The sequence below is a fragment of the Erpetoichthys calabaricus genome, chromosome 16 (assembly GCF_900747795.2).
Source record: "Erpetoichthys calabaricus chromosome 16, fErpCal1.3, whole genome shotgun sequence".
NCBI classification, from domain to species: Eukaryota; Metazoa; Chordata; class Cladistia; order Polypteriformes; family Polypteridae; genus Erpetoichthys; species Erpetoichthys calabaricus.
Genome location: NC_041409.2, coordinates 50,319,135 through 50,342,709, shown reverse-complemented (window position 1 = coordinate 50,342,709; position 23,575 = coordinate 50,319,135). Strand labels below are relative to the sequence as shown.

General features: G+C 38.0%; 1 protein-coding gene across 1 annotated transcript in view; it reads left to right on the top strand.

Moving 5' to 3' along the window:
- si:ch211-168d23.3 (BRD4-interacting chromatin-remodeling complex-associated protein) overlaps window positions 1–22,192 on the top strand; it is a 45,295-nt gene extending 23,103 nt beyond the window's left edge. Inside the window, exons 6-14 of the mRNA XM_028821387.2 lie at window positions 337–2,037; window positions 3,254–3,490; window positions 5,453–5,876; window positions 8,229–8,320; window positions 10,343–10,401; window positions 13,987–14,135; window positions 16,503–16,597; window positions 17,390–17,492; window positions 18,695–22,192. Coding sequence (XP_028677220.1) covers window positions 337–2,037; window positions 3,254–3,490; window positions 5,453–5,876; window positions 8,229–8,320; window positions 10,343–10,401; window positions 13,987–14,135; window positions 16,503–16,597; window positions 17,390–17,492; window positions 18,695–19,632 — 3,798 coding nt within the window. The 3' untranslated portion in view covers window positions 19,633–22,192. The remainder of the gene's footprint in view (window positions 1–336; window positions 2,038–3,253; window positions 3,491–5,452; window positions 5,877–8,228; window positions 8,321–10,342; window positions 10,402–13,986; window positions 14,136–16,502; window positions 16,598–17,389; window positions 17,493–18,694) is intronic.
- Window positions 22,193–23,575: the final 1,383 nt, after the last annotated feature.

Below are 23,575 nucleotides of genomic sequence, written 5' to 3'. Positions count from 1 at the left end.
AGTGATTCATTTGTGAAAACTGTTTGGAAAGGGAAGCCTACAAAAAAAATTAAGAACACACAAAATCATATTGAAAGTACATGATAACTACTATGTCTGATGCAGGTGCTTCTAATTGGTTTACCTGCGCTGAGAAGACCAAACCGTTTGTATGAGTAAAAATTGTAAATTTTAAATGGAAATATGAGTGTACTGTCAAAAATGTCACTATGTTAAACTGTTGCTACAGAACACAAAGCAAATTGATTTTAGCAATTCTCTGACTTTTCCTCTTTAATTCCAATAAAATTACATTCTGCCGAGTGGCTTCTCATCCCTATTACTTTATTGTTTCAGAGCCCTGTGTCCATACTTGCAGATGACCCTCCTGTGGAAAATCACCAGCCCACCAACTGTGTTGACCTCTCTTTCCTGGAGGAAGCACTTCTGGCTTCACCTCCACAGGATTCAAGCGAAGATGGTGCCTGCATGGAGAAGGCCTGTGAGGAACAGGAGGACAAGCAGGAGAAAGAGGCATGTGATATCCTGCAGCAGAGCCTGCAAGAGGCTGACATTACGGAGCAGACTTTGGCAGAAGAGGCAGGATTAGCAGCTGGGGCCATTGGCTCTCAGCCAGCAGATATCGTACCACTGTATGTGACCTCAGATGGTCAACATGCAGACCTGGGTACTCTACTACAGCCTCCTTCACATGCCTTACCAAAAGCACTGACTGTGCATCCAATGGTTTCAGGCCTTGGTGGGGTTCAATTGACAGGCCTGCAAAATGTACCTAAGGACACGCAAGCTGCAGTGGAGCCTCCTCAGCCTTCCTTGATGGCAGTTGGACCAGGCTGTCCTTCTTTAATTGGAAAGCCAACACCGCCACAGCTCATGAGTCTCTTGCCAGGAACAGTGTTCCCTGCCCCAACCTCAGAGCAGCCGCTTGCTCTCAATCCTGCCCATGGTTCTAGTGTTCTGATCCAGAAAACTGTACCAAATGTTAGTGGCAGCTCCTTATTTAGCAGTACCCCAATTTCCCATGCCATCAGAGCAAACATGGGGTCAAGTCTTCTTATCCCACGGGCTCCTCTGCCAATTCAGCCTAAGTTGCCTGTGAGCATTCAGCCCAGGTTGGTTCAAATTAGTCCTAAACCCATCAGCACCACAGTTAGCCCAAACCAGCAGCACAGGCATCCAGCAGGTGTGACGTTTGTTTCAGGAAATCCTCATCAGAACTTCCTGCTCTCAGCTGCTCATAATAATGTTGTTAAACAACAGTCTTCTCAGGGTCTTGCCAAACCCGTCAGCCTGCAGCTCCTGAACCAGACAAGCAGCATTGTTATCCAGCCTCAAGGCATTTTCCCAACACCAAACCAATTTATTCTTCCTGGGCATCTTGCCACAACTTCTTCACCTTCCATCTCTCAAGCACCTTCTGCTCGGTCTTTCCTGCCTAACCAAAGCTCTAGTACTCAACCACTTCCAGTGGTAAGACATAGCACCTCTGGTCCGCTGGTAGATACTACCCAGCTTTTAGCTACCCCCTCTGGTCAGCTGAATTTCGGTCAAGTATTCACAACACCAAATGGACAATTTGCTGTTAGGCAGGGTGCAATCCTTTCTGGACCCTTCCAGTTTCAGACTAGTGCTCCTACGATCTTTCAAATGCCTACACAGCTGACCAGTAGCTTCTCTACTCAGTCATCGGGGCCACAGAATGGAAATACAGTACAGCCAACCCAGACCCTTCTGCCTGGAACAACTTCACTTGGTAACCAGATAACTGTACTTAACAGCTCTGGAGTTTTAGGCCCCGCACTCAGCATACAGCCTGGCCCAGGAGCATCCATTCCAGACTTGGCCTCTGTTTCTATCATGAATGGTCAACCTGTAGTTCATGGTGTTCAGTCAACGACATTCCCAGCTCAAAACCAGCCCTCAGCTTCACTGTTACCATCTGAAGGGTCTACAGGTTTTCAGCCACTAGCAACTGGGTGCCCAGCAAAAAGCAGCCAACCTGACTGTGATGGAAATGACTTACTTGAACAACAACAGGTAAGCTGCTCCACCATTAATCATATTTTGAAAATTTAATACACAGTAGTTCTAAATGTTATTAACAAGTTGAATTTTTCCTAACATTACCAGAGCTCGTAATTTCTCTTCACTTTAAAATGTTATTTTTCTGTGATGTTGTGTGGGGTTTAACTATGCAGAAATAATCTAATTGAATGTTTGGTAATTGAGGTCAGTATTTAAAAGTGGGTATTTTCAAAGATGTCAGTTGGCACTGAAATTGACATGAATTCAAGTTCTGAGAGTTCTTCTAAGTTTTTTTTGGACTCTTTTGTGTACCAGTTACCCAATACATATTATTTCAGGAAGATTCCGATCGAAACCTATTAAAATATAAGGAATACTACTTAGTATCAGGTAAATTATCCACATTAAACCACCTCCAGGATTAATGTACATTTTAATGAGAAAAATAACCCCCACAATTTAGAATCTTGGTGGGGTCAGTCATTCAAAGGTGGATGTCACTCATACAGGGCTTTAGGGATGCCACAGTTCTAGAATTTTAGTATTCAGTACAAATACCAGTGAAATTTCACGATACTTAATATTTATTTGATACCACTGCAAAAACAGAAATCTAATTTAGTGGCTTTTTACCAAAAGTACCTCCATTATCCAGTTTCAAGATTGCAAGATAATTCACAATATTTTCACATTGTAACAACATGATTTTAAAATCTGGTTTGTCAGAGAATCCCACTGTTAGATTTCTAGCATTTGATATTGTAAGATTTATATTTGTAACATTAGCTAGTTAAAAAAAATATTTACTGGTAAAATGTAATGGATTAGTCAATGTAATTCAAATGTCAAATATCAGAAACTATTGGTGCTTTAATTTTTCAAATGTCTCCTTCCATTTTATATTTGTCTTAACTGTAGGATTTTTTGTCTGAAATCCATCTTGTCAGTTTCACGTTAGTTTATTATTTCAGAAGTCCTGTAAAACAAGCTTTATCATGCAGTTTTCATACTATCTTATATGAGTGATCAGAGTTTGTCATTGCTTATCCTGTGGAAAGATCCAGAAGTAGAAAAGTAGAAGTAGAAAATTAACTGGACTGACATTACCTGTAATCAATTATTCGTAACTGAGGGAGTAGAAATAAAAACTATTGATGATACATACAAAAAAAAAAAAGGTTGGAGTTGGTGTTGCTGACGTTTTTGCTTTACCACATGTCTCTTTTAGTCACAAACTGACAGTCCTGCAGCCCTCCAGACTTCAAACCAAATCCAACACCCAGCAGCCTTGCCTAATGTTCAGCTCCTTAGCCCAGCACTTCTCCAAGGCCAGGCACCAGATGCCCCGTTTCGGTTACACAAGCAGCTGAAATATGAGGGCAAGCTACTTCCAGAGCCGACTGATCATGACCTTCTGATCGAAGTCAATAGTGGGGCAGATTGCATGCAGAACATTGCGCAGAAGGTATGGCAATAAAGGTTGTAAAGGAAACATTACCTAGTAAGTAGTTGTGATCTCTCGATTTAGAAGCCAGTGTGGAGATGATTAGGAGAGGATTTCACTGTATATGAGTAAAATGTACTAACACTTTTCTGAGTTACTTGGAATTCATTCATTGTGATATCATTTTTAAAACAAGCAAAAATTAATTTAAAAAAATCAGTGTGGACTCCAGAGAAGACTGTGGTAACATCCCAAAAATTGAGCAAGAGCAGCACTTACCAGCCTTTGTATGATTTAATAATAAATATAATATTAACAATAATCAATTATAATAATTTTGAGTTGTGTCCCTAGTGATAAAAGAGCTGGACTTTTCAGTCTCAAGGCTGTAAATACATTTCCTACCATTAATTTCCTTGTGTGACCCTTATTAATTGTCTTAAGCTACAAGGGAATCATTTATAGAAATATGACAAAGCCTAAAACTACACGATAATTGTATTAAGTCTTGGTGTGTTATCTCTCTATTATATAAAAAAAAATTTTCAAATCCCGCGAGACTTTGGCCATGAGATTTTTTTCAAGTCACGCCCTCCTCTCAACCATATTCAACCACCACACGGTCCTCTCACCTCTCATTGGTGTGAATGATTTTGTCAGACACAGTTCCTGCTCTCTCAGCTCTTATAAATTTTTACGTTTTCCTCACTCTAAGTTTCCAGTTAAAGAAGATGTATTATGTCCAAATCTTATTGAAGAATTTCATCATGAAGGGTTATCAACAGAAAAAATAAGTACACGGGCAATCCTAGCACAGAGAAACGATGACGCCAAATGAATTTATGCAAAAATTGTCGATTGGTTACACGGCAAATTGGTTAAATGCGTATTAATAGACTATGCTGAAACAGTTGGTGGTGATCATGTGGAACATGAAAACATCAACTTACAATATCCCGAAAAATATCTACAACTGTTAACAACTTCCGGTCTTTCAACAAACTAATTACTGTAGAAAGAAGGATGTATCCAAGAAAAGTAATGTTGGTAATCTTCCACGGATAACATTAGACAACAAAGGAGATCTTAATATGCCATTCGTATTAAAACGTTAAAATCTTCCCATTAGGGTAGCTTTTGCAAAGACAATTAACAAATCTCAGAGCCAAACATTCGAAAAATTCTTTTTATTGAGTAGAGAGAAAGAAACAATATTCAATCACGGGCAGTTATACATTGCGTTGTTACAATGAAAGTCCAAACACAGAATTAAAATTCAATGCAATATTGATGAAAATATAATTCAAAAAATTGTTTTGTCTTAAGTTTTACAGTAAAAGTGTAAGTTTAAAAAGTATTTGCGTGTTAATTTCAAAGTCAAACAGAACGAAATCGTATCAATCAAAGAATACCTCTAACGCAACATGAAACATAATTTACTTTCAATTTATTACGTTTTACTATTTTTTAATATGGTTAATTACTCGCTGTAATGTAAAATAGTTAGTTCTATTATGCATATGTAACGGTTCCCATGAAAATAAAAATCTGTTTAAATTGTACATCCACATCCCCATATGCGAACGGTTGAACTGCAAAGTGGCTAGCATGTAGCGCAGGCCGGGGGGTTGGCGAGCGAGTGAGCAAGGGGCAAAGCCCAATGGTACCAAATAAAGAAATTCAATAAAATACATGTAAAAAGGGTCCATAAATAATACAAATTGCTGATTTAGGATTTAAACAGTGTTTCTCTGCACCTTGAAAACTGCTATTCTGTGTTTGAAGGTACGATTGTGAAATATTGCTATACTTTGTTTGATGGTTTTCTAGAGGATCTCAAAGGAAATGCAAAGCTTATTGGGCAGCAGTAGTCTGTCACACTTCTTAGTGTCTGTGTTCATCTCCTATTTTAAGCCTAGAACAGATTGCCAAACTCACTACAGTGTAACGTCTTTCTCCTTTTCTTATTTTATCACTATGTAGCACTTACAGCAGCTATCAACCCCTCCTTCAGCCCATCTCATTGGACCAGCTGAGCCCTTGCGGTCTCCTCTTTGTAATCAGACAATAATAACTCCCCAAGCTGCCTCACATCCGGTGCGCCTCAGTTCTCCTTTGGAGAGTCACCAGCAAGCAATCACCGCAAGCATTCCAGTGAATGGACATGATGGCCCCTTATGCTCCCTTCTAAATGGGCAGCCCATGAACAACCTGCCATCTGACAATGGGCGTAATGGAAGCTTGTCTGCACCCCTAAGTACTCACACTGTCAGCACACAGACTATAGCCACCAGCCAAGGATTTACGGTGAACAACATTAAAGCTTCATTGACTACAATGGAAAATCCTAGGATGTCTCTTCCCTTGGGACTATCTTCATCCCTACCAATCCAGAGAAGTGTCAACAGTGAGTTTATATCCTACTATCATATTTTCTCAATCAGTGGTGAAGATAACTTTCCAAAAATGTTTGCATCATGTACAAAAGGCAAATGGCAATGCTCACACAACATAAACAAATGCAATGCTCATTTAATAATTGCTCATCTTTCATAATTCATTGGTTCTCACATTCATCTAAAAATACAGTAATTGTCACTACAAAAATTAAAAAAAACAACTTTATGTTTAGTATACACCAGGTGCATACAGCTAACTAAAAAGGAAACTCCTTTCAAATGGTGATTTGTCAAAATTGGGCAGACAAAGACTGTTTATTGCCCCATGCATTTAAAAACATTAGACAATGTACGAATGGTGTAACATTCAGGTGCGTTCAACGACTAAGTTAACTGATACGAAAGATCAGCATTTCACATTTTTTACTTATTTCATCCAAGACTCATTTATTACACTTTTGCTTATTAAAAAGTTTTGTAACTATGAGCTATAATCAAAAGTAATAGCAATAATAGAATGCAATTACATAAGTTAGTAGACCTTGTTCAAGTGCTTTTTAACAATATTTTATAATGGAGTTGCAAAACGGAACACAACTAGGCTTTTTTCATGCACAGTAGATTACAATTCAGGAGATATGACAATGGCATCAATTGATGTGTGTTAGTGCTGGAAGGTCTGCAACGAATTGTTCAATTTTCTTATACACAACATTTTTGAAAGTATATATGAATTTATGGTGCTGTCCTGTTGTGTCCGCAATATGGTTTATGTAAATTTGCTATAAATTCCTAAAGTTATGTAAACTATCTGTGGCAACTACAATGCATTATCTGTTGTGGACCACCAGGGTGAGTATAGCCACCCTAACCCAACACAGACAGGCAGATACAAGTTCCAGTCCAGCACACATATTTTATTTACAGCTGAGGAGCACTTTTCTCTGCTCCCCATAGCACAGCACATAAAGCACCACAACACAGTCCTTCCTTCAGCTGCCAATTCCTAGTCCTTCTGCCTCTACTCCTCCCTCACAAGCTTCATCCTTCTTCCTCCCGACTCTGGCTGTCTGAATGGAATGAGGTGGCTCCTCTTATGATGGCCCTGGGAGTGTTCCACGTGGCTCATTAATCTGACCTGGAATTACTCTCAGGTGTGGTGAGAGCCCAATGAAGGGCTCTGCAGGTCCCCCTGGCGGCCCCCATACAGTTGATGCCTGTCACACTGTTTGTACTTTTTTAGCAAAGCAGGTCAGTATTTATTTATGTACATTATCTACCCCCAACTCTTCATCAGAAGCTCACAACATATAACAGATTATAAGCTACTGTAAAGTAGTCATTAACAAGAGAAGAAATCCAGTTACTACATTCATGAAGATAATTGAAGACATTGCCATAGAAAACTAAAACCAAACAAGAAATTAAGATATACAGTAAGTGCATTTATCTACAGTATGGTTAGAGCAGCCACCCTACCTGTCCAGTGAACATGTTAAATTACAGGCCTGGTCAATGTCTGAATTTAGTTTGCATGTTTTCCCCCATGTTCTCTGGGCAATTGATGCACCTCTTTCATACCAAGGATGTGCATATTAGCGTAATTAACAATTCTAATTTGGCTCAGTGGGAGCAAGCATAAGTGCCTTATGCAAAATCAGCACCCTGTTTAGGGCTCATTCATACCATTCAGGTACGCTCCAATTCCTATGAAACTGTAATGGAAAATTGTGTATTTGATGTTGTGGGCAAGTGACTCATCATTTTCTGTAAGTTCATATCTAAGACGTTATTCTTCTCTACCATTTTATATCCCAGTTCAAAGAGACAGTTTATATTTAAGGTTATAATACTTTTCGATTCCCCTTTTTGTGTTTATTTACAATTCTAACAAATGGGCAAATTAAAGGAAAGAGAGAAATTCTTAATTATCTGTTTGCCTTATGGCCCTTTGCAGCATGGCTGTTTGACACAATGCAATGTAGTATGGACAGTTCAGTCAGTCAGTCATTTTCCAACCTGCTATATACAGGGTCACGGGGGTCTGCTGGAGCCAATCCCAGCCAACACAGGGCGCAAGGCAGGAACAAACCCCAGGCAGTGAGCCAGGCCACTGCAGGGCACACACACCCACACACCAATCACACACTAGGGACAATTTAGGATCGCCAATGCACCTAACCTGCATGTCTTTGGACTGTGGGAGGAAACCCACGTAGACACGGGGAGAACATGCAAACTCCACACAGGGAGAACCCGGGAAGCGAACCCAGGTCTCCTTACTGCGAGGCAGCAGCGCTACCACTGCGCCACTGTGCTGCCCATGGACAGTTCAAATTTTTTTTTTTTTGTTTGGACAGAACCAGCAACACATCTTGTGGCAGAGAGATTAATAAATCCAGCAGGAGCTGATTCAACACTGAAGCCACCGCAGCAACAGACAGAACAACAGGTAATGAACCACAGCTGTGACAGGTGGACTACAAGGAAAAATGGATGGAACCATTTCCTTATGTCATTTTGTGTGTTGGGGCAAATCTTTGACATATACAATATGTTAGGATGACTCAAACATTTATTCAGTCTGAAATTAGTAAATATGCACGGTCTATTTAGATTTAGTTCCTGGCCTTACAACCAATGCAGCAGAGGTACAAACAGTAACCGATTACTCGGTAATGAAGTGAGCAGGTTTAGATTATGCATGTATGGTGACAATAATGGAAAACAAAACAGCTGGAAGTACTTCACAATTTATTGGAAGAAGTCCATTAGAGCCAAATAATTAATTACACCTTGTATACAGCTCCAAACCATTATTTGACACTAAAATGAATTATGTTTTAAAATACCATATATAAAGGTATTTTGTGCAGGCTTTTTATTCCCAGAATAAGTTTCCGACACATTCTTTAAATAATAAGGTATGATCAGAGAATGTAACAGGTCAAATTAGCTCTATGACCTTTCATTGATTTTTTTACGGTATACAGTAAGTAAAAAGCCTAATATGTATTTTTATTTACTAAAACACACTTTATGTATAAATCTGTGCAGAACCCAAATAACACATGATGCCCACAGTGTTAAAACCTTCCTTATTTTGAGATTTGGTACTTATGGGATGGAAGATTCTTTAACAGGAATGGGACATAGTTAATATAAATAGGCAAGGGCTGGAACCAAAAAGTCAAAACACACTATTATCAAGGCTGAAGAAAAATCCTACATCAAAGTCAAAAGATGAAGCTAAAGTTTTAATACCAGGGAATTCTAACCAAAAATAATTGTACATTGAATTTCGAAGGAATCTGTAATCTGGGATTCCAGGTGGTGAATTGTGCCAATCTTTAAACTGTTGCACATGACTATGTCAAGCACGTGTGCATCAGGATTACTTGGAAGGCAAACAATCACTACAAGGCAGGAGGGGGCACTGTCACTAACAGTACAGGATATCCTGCTTTCTCTGCAGCTCTGAGCAGGCACCAAGAGAGGAGGCTTAGGCCTGCCCCCAAAGGGCAATGTCAGTCCTGCCCTCCGAGAGCCAGGGCCCTTAAAGGTGAAAGAATGTAGCCAAGAGGGTGTCTTTTTGACCCAGAGCAGGCGGGCAGACAGAAATCAGCATCAAGATCACTCATTGTGTAACTGGCATAGTGCAAGCCAATTTGTGTTTTTTCTAGATTTTTTCTTTTGTAAGTACCAATTAAAAGGGGGTACTTCTGGCTTTGTGCCCCAACCATTGCACTTATGTCCAGATTATTTCAATGAATCCATAAAATGGGGGCATCTGTAAAAAAAAAAAAAATGCACAAATGAAAAAGTACTTTAGGTAAAATTAAAACAAATCCACATTATAGGAACACTACAAACAGGTAATGCCATCTTAAGCATCATTTACACTTACTGTATAGGTTTATTCATCAGTTCAGTTTTTTTTGCATATGAAGCACAGATTATTGAAAAGATGAAAAAAATCAAATTATTGGATCACAATTTAGATCAAATACATATATGTTGATTTTAATTATGTGATTGTCATTTTCAGAATGTTACTCATGTGAAGATGCTCAGACAAGATTTTTGAAGCTCAAACTGTTTCACCCACATAATTCTCTTTGCAAAATAGAAAGCTACAAGTTTTAATTTAAAGGACATTAATACATTAATAAAATACTTTCTAGCATAGCTGAATGGATGAGAGTGAGAATAAAAGTGCAACCAAAACTGAAAGGATTTTTTCAAAATTAAAAATGAAAACAACTGATAAATATCTGTTTAGGCTAAATTTAAAGACAATATGGATTGTTCTATCTTTAATCCTATGGTGCTAACAGAGTCTTAAATGCACTTAATTAAACACTTAAAATCAGGATGTAAGCACAATTTGACTAACTTAAAAGTTAAAGCATGAGGCCATAAATAAAAAAGGATTTCATGAATCTAACAATTTGCGTTTCTGCTTTTATGCCAGATATCAACTGTGTCTGCAAAAATGGAAAGGTCTCTAGACACCCAGCTTCAAAGACAAAGGTCAGAAACTTGTTTCAGTGAACATGCCCTCTCTTTTCAATTTTCTTGCAGGTTTCTCTGCTTTAACTCCTGGCAAACCTTCAAGGTAAAAGTTGTGAATTTGATGATTTCAGCCTTTATGCCACTTTTTATTAAAACTAAGGATGATGCCTTCATTTTACAGCCTAGTTTCACGTTTTTTAAACCATGTTTGGGTGACTTTGCCTAAACAGGCAGGCAGTACTGAAGGATTACTTCAACTATTTATGTGAAATCTTTGAACTACAGGGATGAAGAAGATGATCTTTATAACAAAGCACCTCTCTGCAGTTTCATAAGTAATCCCAGTTTTACAAATACAGGGGGTCCTCGGGTTACGACACAGTTCTGTTCCTACAACAGTGATGTAACCCAGATTTTGGTGTAAGCCGAAACACATCCTAGCCTAACTCACTTACCTATCCTAACACATTTGCAAAATCATAATCTAGAACATAAAGACACTACTAAACCACAGAAAAAGGAAAATTACATAAATATACTGTACTGTGCACTGTACTGTAGTAACAGAAAAAATGAGTGTAAAAACAAATCCTTACCTTTTGTTCCTTCTCACATCTCAATTTTTAAAACTTTTTATGGGAGTGAGTGTTGTAAACTTGAAATGTCGCATGTCGAGATGTGGTAACCCAAGGACCCACTGTATCTGGTTGACTTTTAGAATTCAGCAATCAGCCAGTGCCAATTTTGTATATTAAATTTTTATATTTAGCATTATTGAAAACCTTTAAGAAACATTTCGCTATGTGGACATAATAAAGGAAATAGAAGGTATAGTTAACAGGACTGTACATTAAACATAAAAAGGTAATGCAATGTCAGAAAATGAAGTCTTGGAATAGTGCTGTTCATGGTGAATGCTCCTATAATGTGCTGTACAAAACATCCTACATTACACCAGAAAAAGTCACATAAAATATTACAGGTGTTGCTGATTGCAATTTAAGGAAGAAATTGTGAGTTTTCAGAATGATTTTAATGTAAATGCTGAAACCTCATGGACAGGCATAGGAAGAGAATTCACAAGGGTAAGAACCACAAAACTAACTGTAGCTCAAGTTGATAAAACATTCTGATGTGATGGATTCTAGGTGTTCATAAATGATAAGCAAGTTATTAGACTTGTGATTTTTTATATTTTAATCATTGTTGGTAATCTTTTTTATAATAATATAAATTAGTAATCCTTCTTCACATCAAATGTGAAACAGGTGATACACACTCTGCAAACAGGACTCGAAACTAAGGATTTGTTAGTTCTGATTTGAGAAATTAAAGATATTTAGCCAAAACACTTTGTAAGCAAAATCCATTATTTTTATATGCATGGCTTTATGTGACATTTAAAATATATTTAAAAGAGTTACAGTTTACATTAGAGGGTTTGATTTAGAAATTTGGCTAACTGGCAAAGGTAAAACAATGTTCAAGAGTAAAAATATTACCTAGTTTAAGTGGCCTGTGCTCATTTTAGACAAGACTGAAGAAAAAAGATTAGGAAATAATCTGAATTGACAGATCTGACACAGAAAAAAATCAATTTAGACCTGACGAGGTGCATCCCCATTTCTTTTGCAATCTGTTTCTCTTCTCGGTACTCAAATGTGGCACTTGGTGCCACAGCCCACCTGTCAAGTTGTTTTGCCTGCCTAAGGTAAAGCCATCCCTGATGGAGGATCGCAGGAATCATGGGAAACAGGGGTCCTCTCATCGGCTGGCCCAGCGCTCTTTCAGCCATGGAATGGCCAAATGGGGGAGGCAGCTTGATGGATGAGGTCTCCAGGACTCTAAATATATCCAAATCTTCTTATGTGATATCATTTACTGTTAAATTCTGCTCCGAACTTCTAAAATGTTTATTTTTATACTGTATTGAGGATTTGTTCTGTTCTGTGTATTGTATTGTATTGTATTGACCCCCTTCTTTTTGACACCAACTGCACGCCCAACCTACCTGGAAAGGGTTCTCTCTTTGAACTGCCTTTCCCAAGGTTTCTCCCATTTTTCCCTGCAAGGTTTTTTTGGGAGTTTTTCCCTGTCTTCTTAAAGAGTCAAGGCTGGGGGCTGTCAAGAGGCAGGGCCTGTTAAAGACCATTGCGGCGCTTCTTGTGTGATTTTGGGCTATACAAAAATAAATTGTATTATATTTTGCATACATGCGTGGATGCACAGCTCACACTGCAGACATCATTCAGACAATACCTTTAGTAGGTGCCACACATGAGACATTCAGGTCCCTATTGCCTCTGCATAGTTCAGTTTGCCATTGCTTATCTTTGTGGCATCTTGAATGTGGAGGTCTGAAATTTAGCAAACAAAATACAAAGGTTTTAGGCTGTCAACTCTCTTCATGATTTTTCCAAATTTAACAGCATTCTTCTTTTTATTTTAGTACAGTTTGTCATTAGGTAATGTGCTTTTTATTTTTCTGTCATGCTGGCATCTACTGCACATCCAACAAACTCACAAGATTAGTCCATCTATTTTTCTACATGTGGTGATGAGACAGTGCGATTATGTTCAACGGTCTTCTAAGTAATTTGTCACACAGGTCAGTAAATACCATGAGAACACACTTGGCAGAGAGATTTGATCAGGAGCATTTCAGTTTAAGATAACACAAAATATGTAGTTAATGTGAATTGCTATATTCACCTATGGTCATGAGCTGTTTAAAGACGAAAAAGAAGAATTAAGATTGTATATATGTGTTAAGGGTCCTCTGCAGGGTTGCAGTGCTCACTTTCTGGTAGCATGAAGAGCCCGATAATCTGGGATGACTGCTGCTGAGACCAATGTGAACACTAGGTCTAGTCAGAATGCCCCCAAAGTGTGCCTCAAGTAATAAATGTACCAAGCACAGTTCGCTATGTGGTGACCCAAGTGCAAATCTAGAATCTACTGTACTTAAGTGATTATGTTGGTCAGAAGCCTGGAATTTAGAATGAAAGAAAATGAAAGTTTTCACAAATAAGCGTAGATTATTTCATTCATTGTGCTCATTAGGTTAGTGAAGCTGTCACAATACCTCATCTATGTAGCTTTTTCAAACATTCACCCCTATGTTGTCCAGGATGGTCTGGAAGCTCTTGCTAGAGTAGGAAAGCAGATGCCAAATTATTGCCATTGTACTTTGTACAAATAAACATATCAATGTTTTAACCAAAATAAAATGTTTTAGACAATAATTTTTTCTACAAGCAGAAAAATGTACAATTCTTTTATTTTAATTAAAATAAAATTTAGAGTGATCTCCAGAGAAAACTGGAGTGCTTGTAAAAATCTCGGTTAGTATGAGAAGCACACAATTTCCACATCACATAAGAATTGAGTTTAAGGCACAAAAAGCATGTGCTATCATGCTGTTAAATGCAGAAGCAGCTTGTTTATGTATAATTACATTATTGTTATTTGTTAATAAGCGTTTTGAAATTTCACCTACTCCAACTAAATATGCCTATAGTATGTCAGTATAGAAAATGTACTATTCTTGTAAACTTTGCAATTTTCTGTCATATAACTATGAATATATGAAATATATTTCAGGTTCCAGCATCAAATTAATAAGGATCACACTACTGTTATGAATCCAGACTGTTCAACTCCATTTCACTCCGTTGAAGATGCAATTGTCCATCTCCTTCCCTACCACACCTTTGTTGGGCGACTGCCTACCAAGGATGATTTCAGTGTAGGTAAGATACATAGGAGGTATCATTACTGGGCCTGTTCCTTGTACAACCTTCATTTTATTTTTCTTTTCTGAATTTATTGTGATGCTTTGACGCTTTGGGAAATGCAAGTGATGATTTTGTTCAAAAGGATCAGTTTGCTGTTCTCTGTCTGCCATCACTAACACTCTTTGAGTATGTTATTGCCTGTTTTGCATCGACACGTTGCTCTTGTTTTGAAGTCATTCAAGTGTACTGAAGGCAGAATAATATTCCATTGCATTGCAGAATTCATTATTGAAGAGGTTGTCACAGAATGCTTAATGGTACGACTGGGAATCAGTTCTGCAAACTTGCTTTTCCTTAATGGTGTATGAACAGCATTGAAACAAGTTTCCCAGTTAAGGCACAGGGGACCTTAAATTGACCTTAAACTTCAAAAACTACTTCTTTTATTTCCATGCTATAAAGGTGTTCTAAAATTTTGTTTAATTTGTCTTTACCAATATTTTCTTAGGGAAAAACGTTTCAGATTTTAAGGAATGCATTACCCAGGGAAATTGTTTAAAATTGTTATGACTGGCTTTACATTTTGAACAAATTTTGTAAATAATAAGAGTAGGAGTCACTCTAAAAGGACAGTGTACAGTGAATGGACTTGAGATATTAAACACAATGAAAACACAATGTTCTTGGAGGAGCAAATCACATTAAGTCAAGTTAATGGTGGTGCAAATTATACAATGAAATAAATGTGTGTGTGTGTGTGTGTTGGTAGAAATTGTCCCTGAATCTACTCATGTAAGTGCCAATGGGCCTGTACTCTTTGCCAAAAGATGGGAGTGCAAAAAACCATGGTGCAGGACAGCTAAGGTCTTTAATCATCGTGGGTGCCTTTGAACTTCAGCAAGTGTTGTGTATCTCATGAAAAGAAGGCAGCTGGGAGCCAGTCATATTCTGTGCCATCTTGACTAACCTCTGCAGTGATTTACACTCTTGTGGTTTACCAGGATGTGATTCAGGCAGTGATGACATACTCCACTGTGCACCTGTAAATGTTTGTGAGACGGAGAAATGCAGGCTGTCCTTACACTTCTGAGGAAATAGAAGTGCTGGTGAACCTGATTTTATAAGAGCCAAAATACGTGCCAACTTTAGTTCATTAGTGATAATCACTCCAAGACATTAAATACTGCTTATCTTCTCAACAGCAACCCCTCCAATATAGATGGCTGTGTGGTTTGCTTTCTGCTTTCTGAATCTGTCACCAGCTCCTTGGCTTTGTTGGCATTAAGAACCAGATAGAATAGAATAGAAACTTTGTTTGTTCCAAGGGGGGAAATTTGGCTTTCTAGAGAGGCTCGTTAATGAAATAAATACATAAATAGGTAGATAAGAAAATAAACAAATAAATAAACACACACATACACACACCTTGGTCTGAACACACACCGGAATGATTACAAAGCAAGAGAATTAAAAGGAGAGAAATGTTCTGACTTGGCTGTTACAGTCACAGTAAGGCATTATGCAGACATATTGCTGTCGAGATGCAAAGAACAAGAAAAGACAAGCTAAAGAGTTTAGTAAATACAGCATGACAGACTGGAAGATGTGACATATGATCTAAGTAATGGGATATTGAAAAGATAAGGTGAAACAATGTCGGGATAGTAATCAGTTAACACACAAGTTGGTGTTAGTAGACAATACACTGAGAAACATAGTTATAAGTAGATGCCAACCTTAAGTCACTTTCATATTATTGTCCTATTTTTTCCCAACAAAATCCTAACTTGTTTATCTGTTTCTCAAAACGTTGTGCAAAGGCAAGATGGCTCTGTTGATTAACTAGTAAGAACACACACAAGCTCCAAAAGGACACTTAGTTAGTAGAAAGTAATCATGATGTGCTGCCGAAATAAACAATAACTGTTTTAGAATAAATATTTTCTAAATGACAGAAGTCACATTCTAACACTACAGAGTCTAATTGACAACAACCACAGAGACAGATTACGCACACTCGGGAAGTGAATGGAAGGATGTAATTTTTAGAAGGTCTTTAGCCCATTTACTGCCAGCAATTATTATTTAATGTATTTAAAAATAAGTCTGGGATTAATTTGAAACAAAAAATTGACTGACTAGAAAAATAAAAGCATTCATACTGTGCAATATTCCACCCTAAGTGATCTCTTCTATGTACATCATTTTGCACATTAACTGATTATGAACTGAAAAATAAACTGTATTATAAGAAAACTGAAAATGTGTTAAGACGTGAAGTTAATAAGCGGATGAGGTGGTAAGTGCACAAAATACACAGAAACAATTTCTGTGCAGATGAGATGGTATGCTAAGGTGCCCTTTTTTATTCTGTGTCTGCAGTGGATGAGCAATTTGAAACTGTGTCCAGCCAGCTGCTAAAGCGCACTCAGGAAATGCTCAATAAATATCGGCAACTGATGCTTCAGGAAATTCAAGTAAGCTGATCTAAGGTTTTTGTCTTTGTATTTTATGTTTGTCTAACAGACAAATTATGCCAATAACTGTTGTGACGGATGGCCGGGACACCTGTTCACCACATCTGCCAGGGGGAAAAGGGTGAGAAGCCCAGTATCTCCCCCTGGATGTTAGATGGCAGCCTCCCTGGGCTGCAGTGGTGCCTCGGACTCCCCCAGGGCTTCATGGGGATTGGAGTTCTGTGCAGCTCTGTGAGGTTCCGCAGGTGCCGCCAGGGGGTGCTGCAACAGGAGCTGCTGGTCCCTTTTGGGCACTGGTTTCACCTTACTCGGAAGTGAAGCCGAATGTCGGCAATCAAACACCTGGAGCACTTCCGGGTACCCAATAAAAGGGAGACAGCGACCACCACTCAGCGTCTAGAGTTGGGAGGAAGAGGATGAGGTTGCCAGGGAGGAGTGTTGGAGGAAGAGAAAGTGTGTTTACTTTGTGTGATTATTGTACTCTGCTTGGGACTGTGGTGTGGCTGGAGGGATTATAGGGAAGACATGCCCTCCAGCTGAAGAAAAATAAATAGTTTATTTTATTTTACCCGTGCCTCCCGTGTGAATCTGTGTTGGGTCGGGTGCAATATAGTGTCTTTTCTTACACTGTTAACATCTGTAATATCACTTAATCAAACTTATCTCAAGACATAAGATACCAGTAGGGTATGGGAATTAAAACTGTCTTAACTGTCATTAGTCTCCTCATTCTGAAAGTGATCAGCCTTATAAGGAGACAAACTGTTGATACTGTCTGTATTGTCCCAAAAGCAGGTGAAGCAGTCTGCAGAGATGGTGATGTTGGAACGCTTATTTCTTCACGATGAGCGAGTAGAACTCAGGGAGGTACAGAAGGTTAGAAGACTCACTTCAGGTATGAGTGAACCAGGCTGTCCAGTCTGGCCCACATGGCCTTCTCTCATGTGATTATCTAATTTTTCTTTTTCTGATTTTTTTTTAACTGATAACCATTTACTTTTATTAAAGTCAGATATACTGAAATCAGCAAAAAAAAAATCCAGAAATGTATCTGTTAGAAATTACAGTCTTTATTGTTCACTTGAGAAAACATTGAAATAATCTTGGTTTTTTAAAACCTCAGAATTATACAAATGACAATTTTTGTTCTATTTTAACGTTATGTTGACTTCATAGATTGCACTTCAGTTTTCAAAGGAAAGTCTAAGCTCATTAAGACACAAAAGGAATCTGCTGTCAAACAGCAACTTAGAATGTGACCTTAGACCTTAATATTGTTAGCATATGCCATGTCTTTCTTCTGAACCTTAATTATATAGTTAGGCCTTTCTTCCCCCCAAAACAGTACAACATTACCTTAATTTAGTGGAATGTAGTGACTTTCTGGTATTTGTATAAAGCAGTAATAAAGAGCATTAGTACATGCTATAATAATTCTTTTTTTAAATATCTGTATTTATAAATTAAAATAAATAAAATGTGATTAAAACATCCTTTCATCCGGCTTCCATGCCTGGCTGTAATGTCGTCCAGTGACCACAAGAGGGTAGGAATGTCCAACAGAGGAAGGCAACAAAAAGCACAAAGAAAGAAGGGTGTAAGGGCTAGAAAGTCCAATGGAAAAAAGTCAACAAGACATACAAAGAGAGAGGGATGGAAATGCACAATGCGATTGAAACAGATATACTAACTACTGTACTCTTTAGCCCATTTTAATAAATGGCCATTTTGCTATGACAGCTTACCATAAACTTTAAATTTACATGTACTGTAATTAAAAATAAGTTTTAAATACATCTCAACAATGTTTTATATTATAACATACTAGAAAGGCTGAGTAGCAGACACACTTTAAGAGGATGTTTTTATCATGTTTTTGTATTTGTTACAAGTAATAAAGGTTTATTTTGTTCCCTTGGTTATGCCAAGTATATACAGATCAGAAGGGTTATGGTGAAACAACTTTCATACTTTAGACTAAATGTTTTTTGTTGCATGTGTCCACACCACTGATATGCTGGCACCTCAAAGAGTTTAATCTCTCTGAAGTATATCCACTTTAGTTAAACCTCACTGTTTTTTATTAATGTCTCACAGATGGGCCTGTGGCTTCAAATTACAAACCAGTTTCCTATGTCTCTCCTGCTAATCAGCCCACCATTCCTCCAGATACAGATCTTCCTCTTTGTGTGACTCCTAACTTGGCTCCTATTGATCCACCTTGCTCTTCTCCTCCATTGAGGTTAATGTTTGACTGTACCAAAAGTCTGAGGACTTACCCATCTAGAAAACGGGGGGGTTTAAAACTCACTATCAAGCAAGAAGCTGGCTATAGCAAAGTGGTACGTAACTCTGTGTGTGAACCATGGGCAGTCTCTTCTCCTGCTTCTACAGCTAGATCTGAACTAGAGCCTATAAACATGGACAATGTGAATGGTAACAGTAAGAAGGAACAGACATGGGACAGTCTTGATTTTAGAGAAGCAATCCAAAGACTTCCTGCTCCCCTAGAGCACCAGCAGTCAATATTCTCCAAAGCAACAGGATGTGGTGAGAATACCACTGCTATGAATGGAGCCCATTTTAGTTTTCTCGAGAACAAAAGCAAGCAATCTGCAGAAAATGGAGAAGGGATTGTGACAAAGAGCCTGCAGTCTGGGACTACTGTAAATCATCAAGAAGAAGGACTGTGTCCTTCATTTCGGCAGAATTTTGGTGAGGTTGATGAAAGATGTCTAGAAACAGGCATGCCTGCTCCATATGCCAAAAGACCAAGGTCAGAGCCCTCACCAGGACAAGAAGAACGAAGATGTAAGAGCCCTCAAGCAGATAGTGTCCTCAGTGAACATCTTCAAAGTGCTATTGACAGTATCTTGCTGTTGCAGAAGCTTCAGGGTCAGTCAGTCTCAGAAACTCCTAGCCTTGGCCTCTTTGAACCCCCTTCTCTTCAAAATGTGCCGGAATGTGGATTAGGAACTGGTGAACCATCTGCTCTTGAAGAGGCAGTCAAAAGCATCCTGGAGGACAAGATGTAGCAAAATCCAAGGACTGAAGATACCAGATTGGAAAATGAAGATATGTTTGTGGTATTTTTGACCATCAAAGTATAATGCATATCAAACAACATTTAAAAAAGAATCTCCTAGCATTATTATTATTATTAGTTGTACATTACAGTGTAATGTAAATTCAGGTGGCACATACCTTTTGCTCTTTTTAGTAGACCTGTCATACCATTTTGTTGATTACGTGACAAAAAGGATGAATTATATTGTCCTCCAAACCATACAAAAACCAGAGCTATTACTAAGCCAGATGCGCTAATGAATGCCATCTGGCTTGTATTATTTGATTACTTAACAAAATCTACCAGCAGTCCTGTTATTGGCTCACCTGTTATCATTCAAAATATAGTATTCTGGAAAGACTCCAAAAGGCTCACTCTTCCAAGTACTAGCTGTAAAGAATTCAAAGCATAAGGATTATCAAAATGTTGGAAAAGAACACACCACTCAAATTAATACCTTTATTATGAATAAATCTGAATTAAGACTCCTAATAGGGGTTAATTGAGCCAGCAACCTGCCAAGTCCAGACCACTTCATTTATGTGTTTTTCAGAAAAAAAATTAGATGGTGTAGAATGTAGCAAAAGTAAAAACAGAGCATCTTAGAGACTGTAATTTAATGCAAACTTGAAAATGCATTTGTATTGTATTACCACTTCTGTGGATAGTTGCATGACAATTGGGCAAAGCCTCTGACAAGGTACATAGTGTACTATAGCAGGTTTACCAAGGAGAACATTATTTAAGATAAAACAAATTAGTCGTTAATGAATTACTGCAGTATCAAAATAAGTAGGGCCTTTGTTACAAGTAAAAATGGTGTGGTCGACATTTTGACGCAGGCGATGCTATCATCAATGAGGTGATGCAGTGGTGTGACTTGCAAGAAGTTTTATTTTTTTTTCCCCATGGCATCCAGAGGTTGGTACAACAGTGGCAGAAGTGCATTCACCTTCAATGAGACTACACTGAAAAATGATAAAATGGCATTGTGCTGTGCCATTTCCATTCCTCACTTCCCATTAGATACTCCTCTAATATAACTGCAAGCACAGATTCACTGTTGAAATGCTCCTCTAAAGCTATTGGAGACACATGTTCAGAGTCTCATTTGGGAGATTAATGGAGCCATATTCTTACTAACATTAAAAGTCTACATCACACACTAACATACGGAGAGCCCACTCTGCTATCTTATGTTGTGAATATGACATTACCAACTTCACAGCTATTTTTTGAATTATACAGAAATTAAAAGCACATACATGGAAAGAATATGTAATAGTATAACTATAAAACTATGAGAATGGCAAAAGATGTACCTTATATTCCAAACAGCATGCAAATGTTATAGTCTTACCAAATTCATGGTGGCAATTCTGACCTAATAAAATAAACAGCATGTGCTGTATTGAAGGCACAAGTTCTCAGTCATTAAAAAATTAAAAGAAGAATCAGATTGATTCTAACTTGTAGACTGATAAGGAGCCTCTGACAATTTTATTAGTTCAACTCTCATTAATAAGCTTTGCTTAACTGCCTGTGGCTGTGTTAAACAGCGAGTACAAAATATTGGCAGTTAATGAGAACCTAATGACACTGGATTCACTTAGTGAGTTATCCAGCCATTTAAAATGACTAGAGGAGTGTTGCATACAGAGAAGGTTTAAGTTTAGTGGCCAGGTCACTAACACACAAAAATTCAGGGTTATCCCAGTTTAATTTAACTAATCCATATTTTGAATTCATTAAACAGTAAATGACAGAATGTGATATGAGCAGTTCAAAAACCATTGACTTAAAATCTAAACATACCCCATTTGCTATAGCTGTTCAATCACCTCACTTCCAATTCAATTTATAGATTATTCTGGTGTTTAAAATAAAAACGCAGAGTCAAAAGCACTAAAGGGTCTCAATGATGGCTTAGCAGAGGAACAAGATGTTCCAAGTTTAAGTAAAGCCATTTTTACTTCCTTTGCCACTTCCATCATGTGGCTATTGAATAATTAGGGTTTCATAACAACTGAAACAGACAGGAGGAGTGAGGGCAAACAGCAAGCAACACAAAACACCTGACAGCAAGAGCATCATGCATCTTTATTCAATGGTGCTATAAAATCACAGACAGAGACCTCAAAAAGTCACCAACATTTTGTGTCACTGATTTGATGATAATCAAATCACAGATTCAATTCCACTATCATAGACTCCATTGGAAGAGTGGTATTTTGATAAAGAAAATGTTCTAACAGATTGTTATTGATTTCATGGGCCACATTAGGAATAATAGGATTGTGCCTTAATTATCAATGATATGTATAAAAAGTGTACTTTAGTAAACTTTTTTCTGATATTATAAATATTACTGTCATAAGAATTTGAACCGATTAAATATACCAGAATGTGCAAATGTGTCAAATTAAAAAAGTATCCATCCAAAAAATTCATATTTTGAAAACATCTGTCAAAAACCTCAATTAATTCTTAAGAATGTATCCTATAATAATAAACAATACACACTGTAGATTTTATCCATCCATCCATCCATTACCATCCATCCATCCATTTTCCAACCCGCTGAATCCGAACACAGGGTCACTGGGGTCTGCTGGAGCCAATCCCAGCCAACACAGGGCACAAGGCAGGAAACAAACCCCAGGCAGGGCGCCAGCCCACCGCAGGGCACACACACACACACACACACACACACACACACACACTTTAGAATCGCCAATGCACCTAACCTGCATATCTTTGGACTGTGGGAGGAAACCGGAGCACTTGGAGGAAACCCACGCAGACATGGGGAGAACATGCAAACTCCACGCAGGAAGGACCCGAGAAGCAGAACCTGAGTCTCCCAACTGCGAGGCAGCAGCGCTACCCACTGCGCCACCGTGCCGGCCACTGTAGATTTTAGTTCAAAATAAATCTCCTGTCAACTTCTTTTTTTATTTACCGATGAGACTCAGTTTTGCACACTGCATTTTGTTTCATTGAGGAGGGCTTCTCAGCCGACATATCAGTGCATGTAAGCACTCACAGCATTGGTACAGCCACTTGTGACTGGTGCATTTTATAATACAGGGAAGAAAATTTCCAGTGAGTTATCAAAAGTGTAGTGATTACAAAAGTGAAAACGGCAACATTCCATATCACATGAACCTATTAATTAGTAAGTAACATTTTAAATACTATCATGGCAGAAGAATGAAAAAAACAAAAAAACAATTAGACACACACACACACACACACACACACACACACACACACACACACACACACACACACACATATATATATATACTGTATATAAACAGGGGATCAGGTTAGTTGCAATCCTAAACAGACTCTGAAATTTTCTGGACAATTGTCTGGGATGGTTGATTATTATTATTATTGATTACATCTTGTAAAAAAAAGAATTTCTGATTTAACATGTAACACCAGTAACCCAATCAATTAGTTGTATTTCAGAATCAGCCAGAGGGTGGTGCCTTTTCATTGAAAGTACAGTATAGTAGTTATCCAAACCAAATGAAATGGCATAAATCTTTTAGTGTCAGTTGGATTATGATGATAATTTTGTCAGATATGATATCACGGAGGAAAATGAAATTAACTGAATGTAATAAGAAGGATGATGCCAGAACAGAAAAGTTTACATTCCTACATGGTGAAATATACTAATGTAATTTTTGCTCATGTTGTGATAATAAATCTTGCCATCTTCTTTACACAGTTGACTATATCCAACAACACATTACCTTTCACGTTGCAAGCACTGTGAATTTATTTTGAATGAATTATTTTGCATTGCAATAGGAAAAAAGTATGTAAAAAGACTTGAGTCCTATTACTCAGATCATCCACATCTGCTACTCTGTAGTGGACTTTCCCACAAAAGG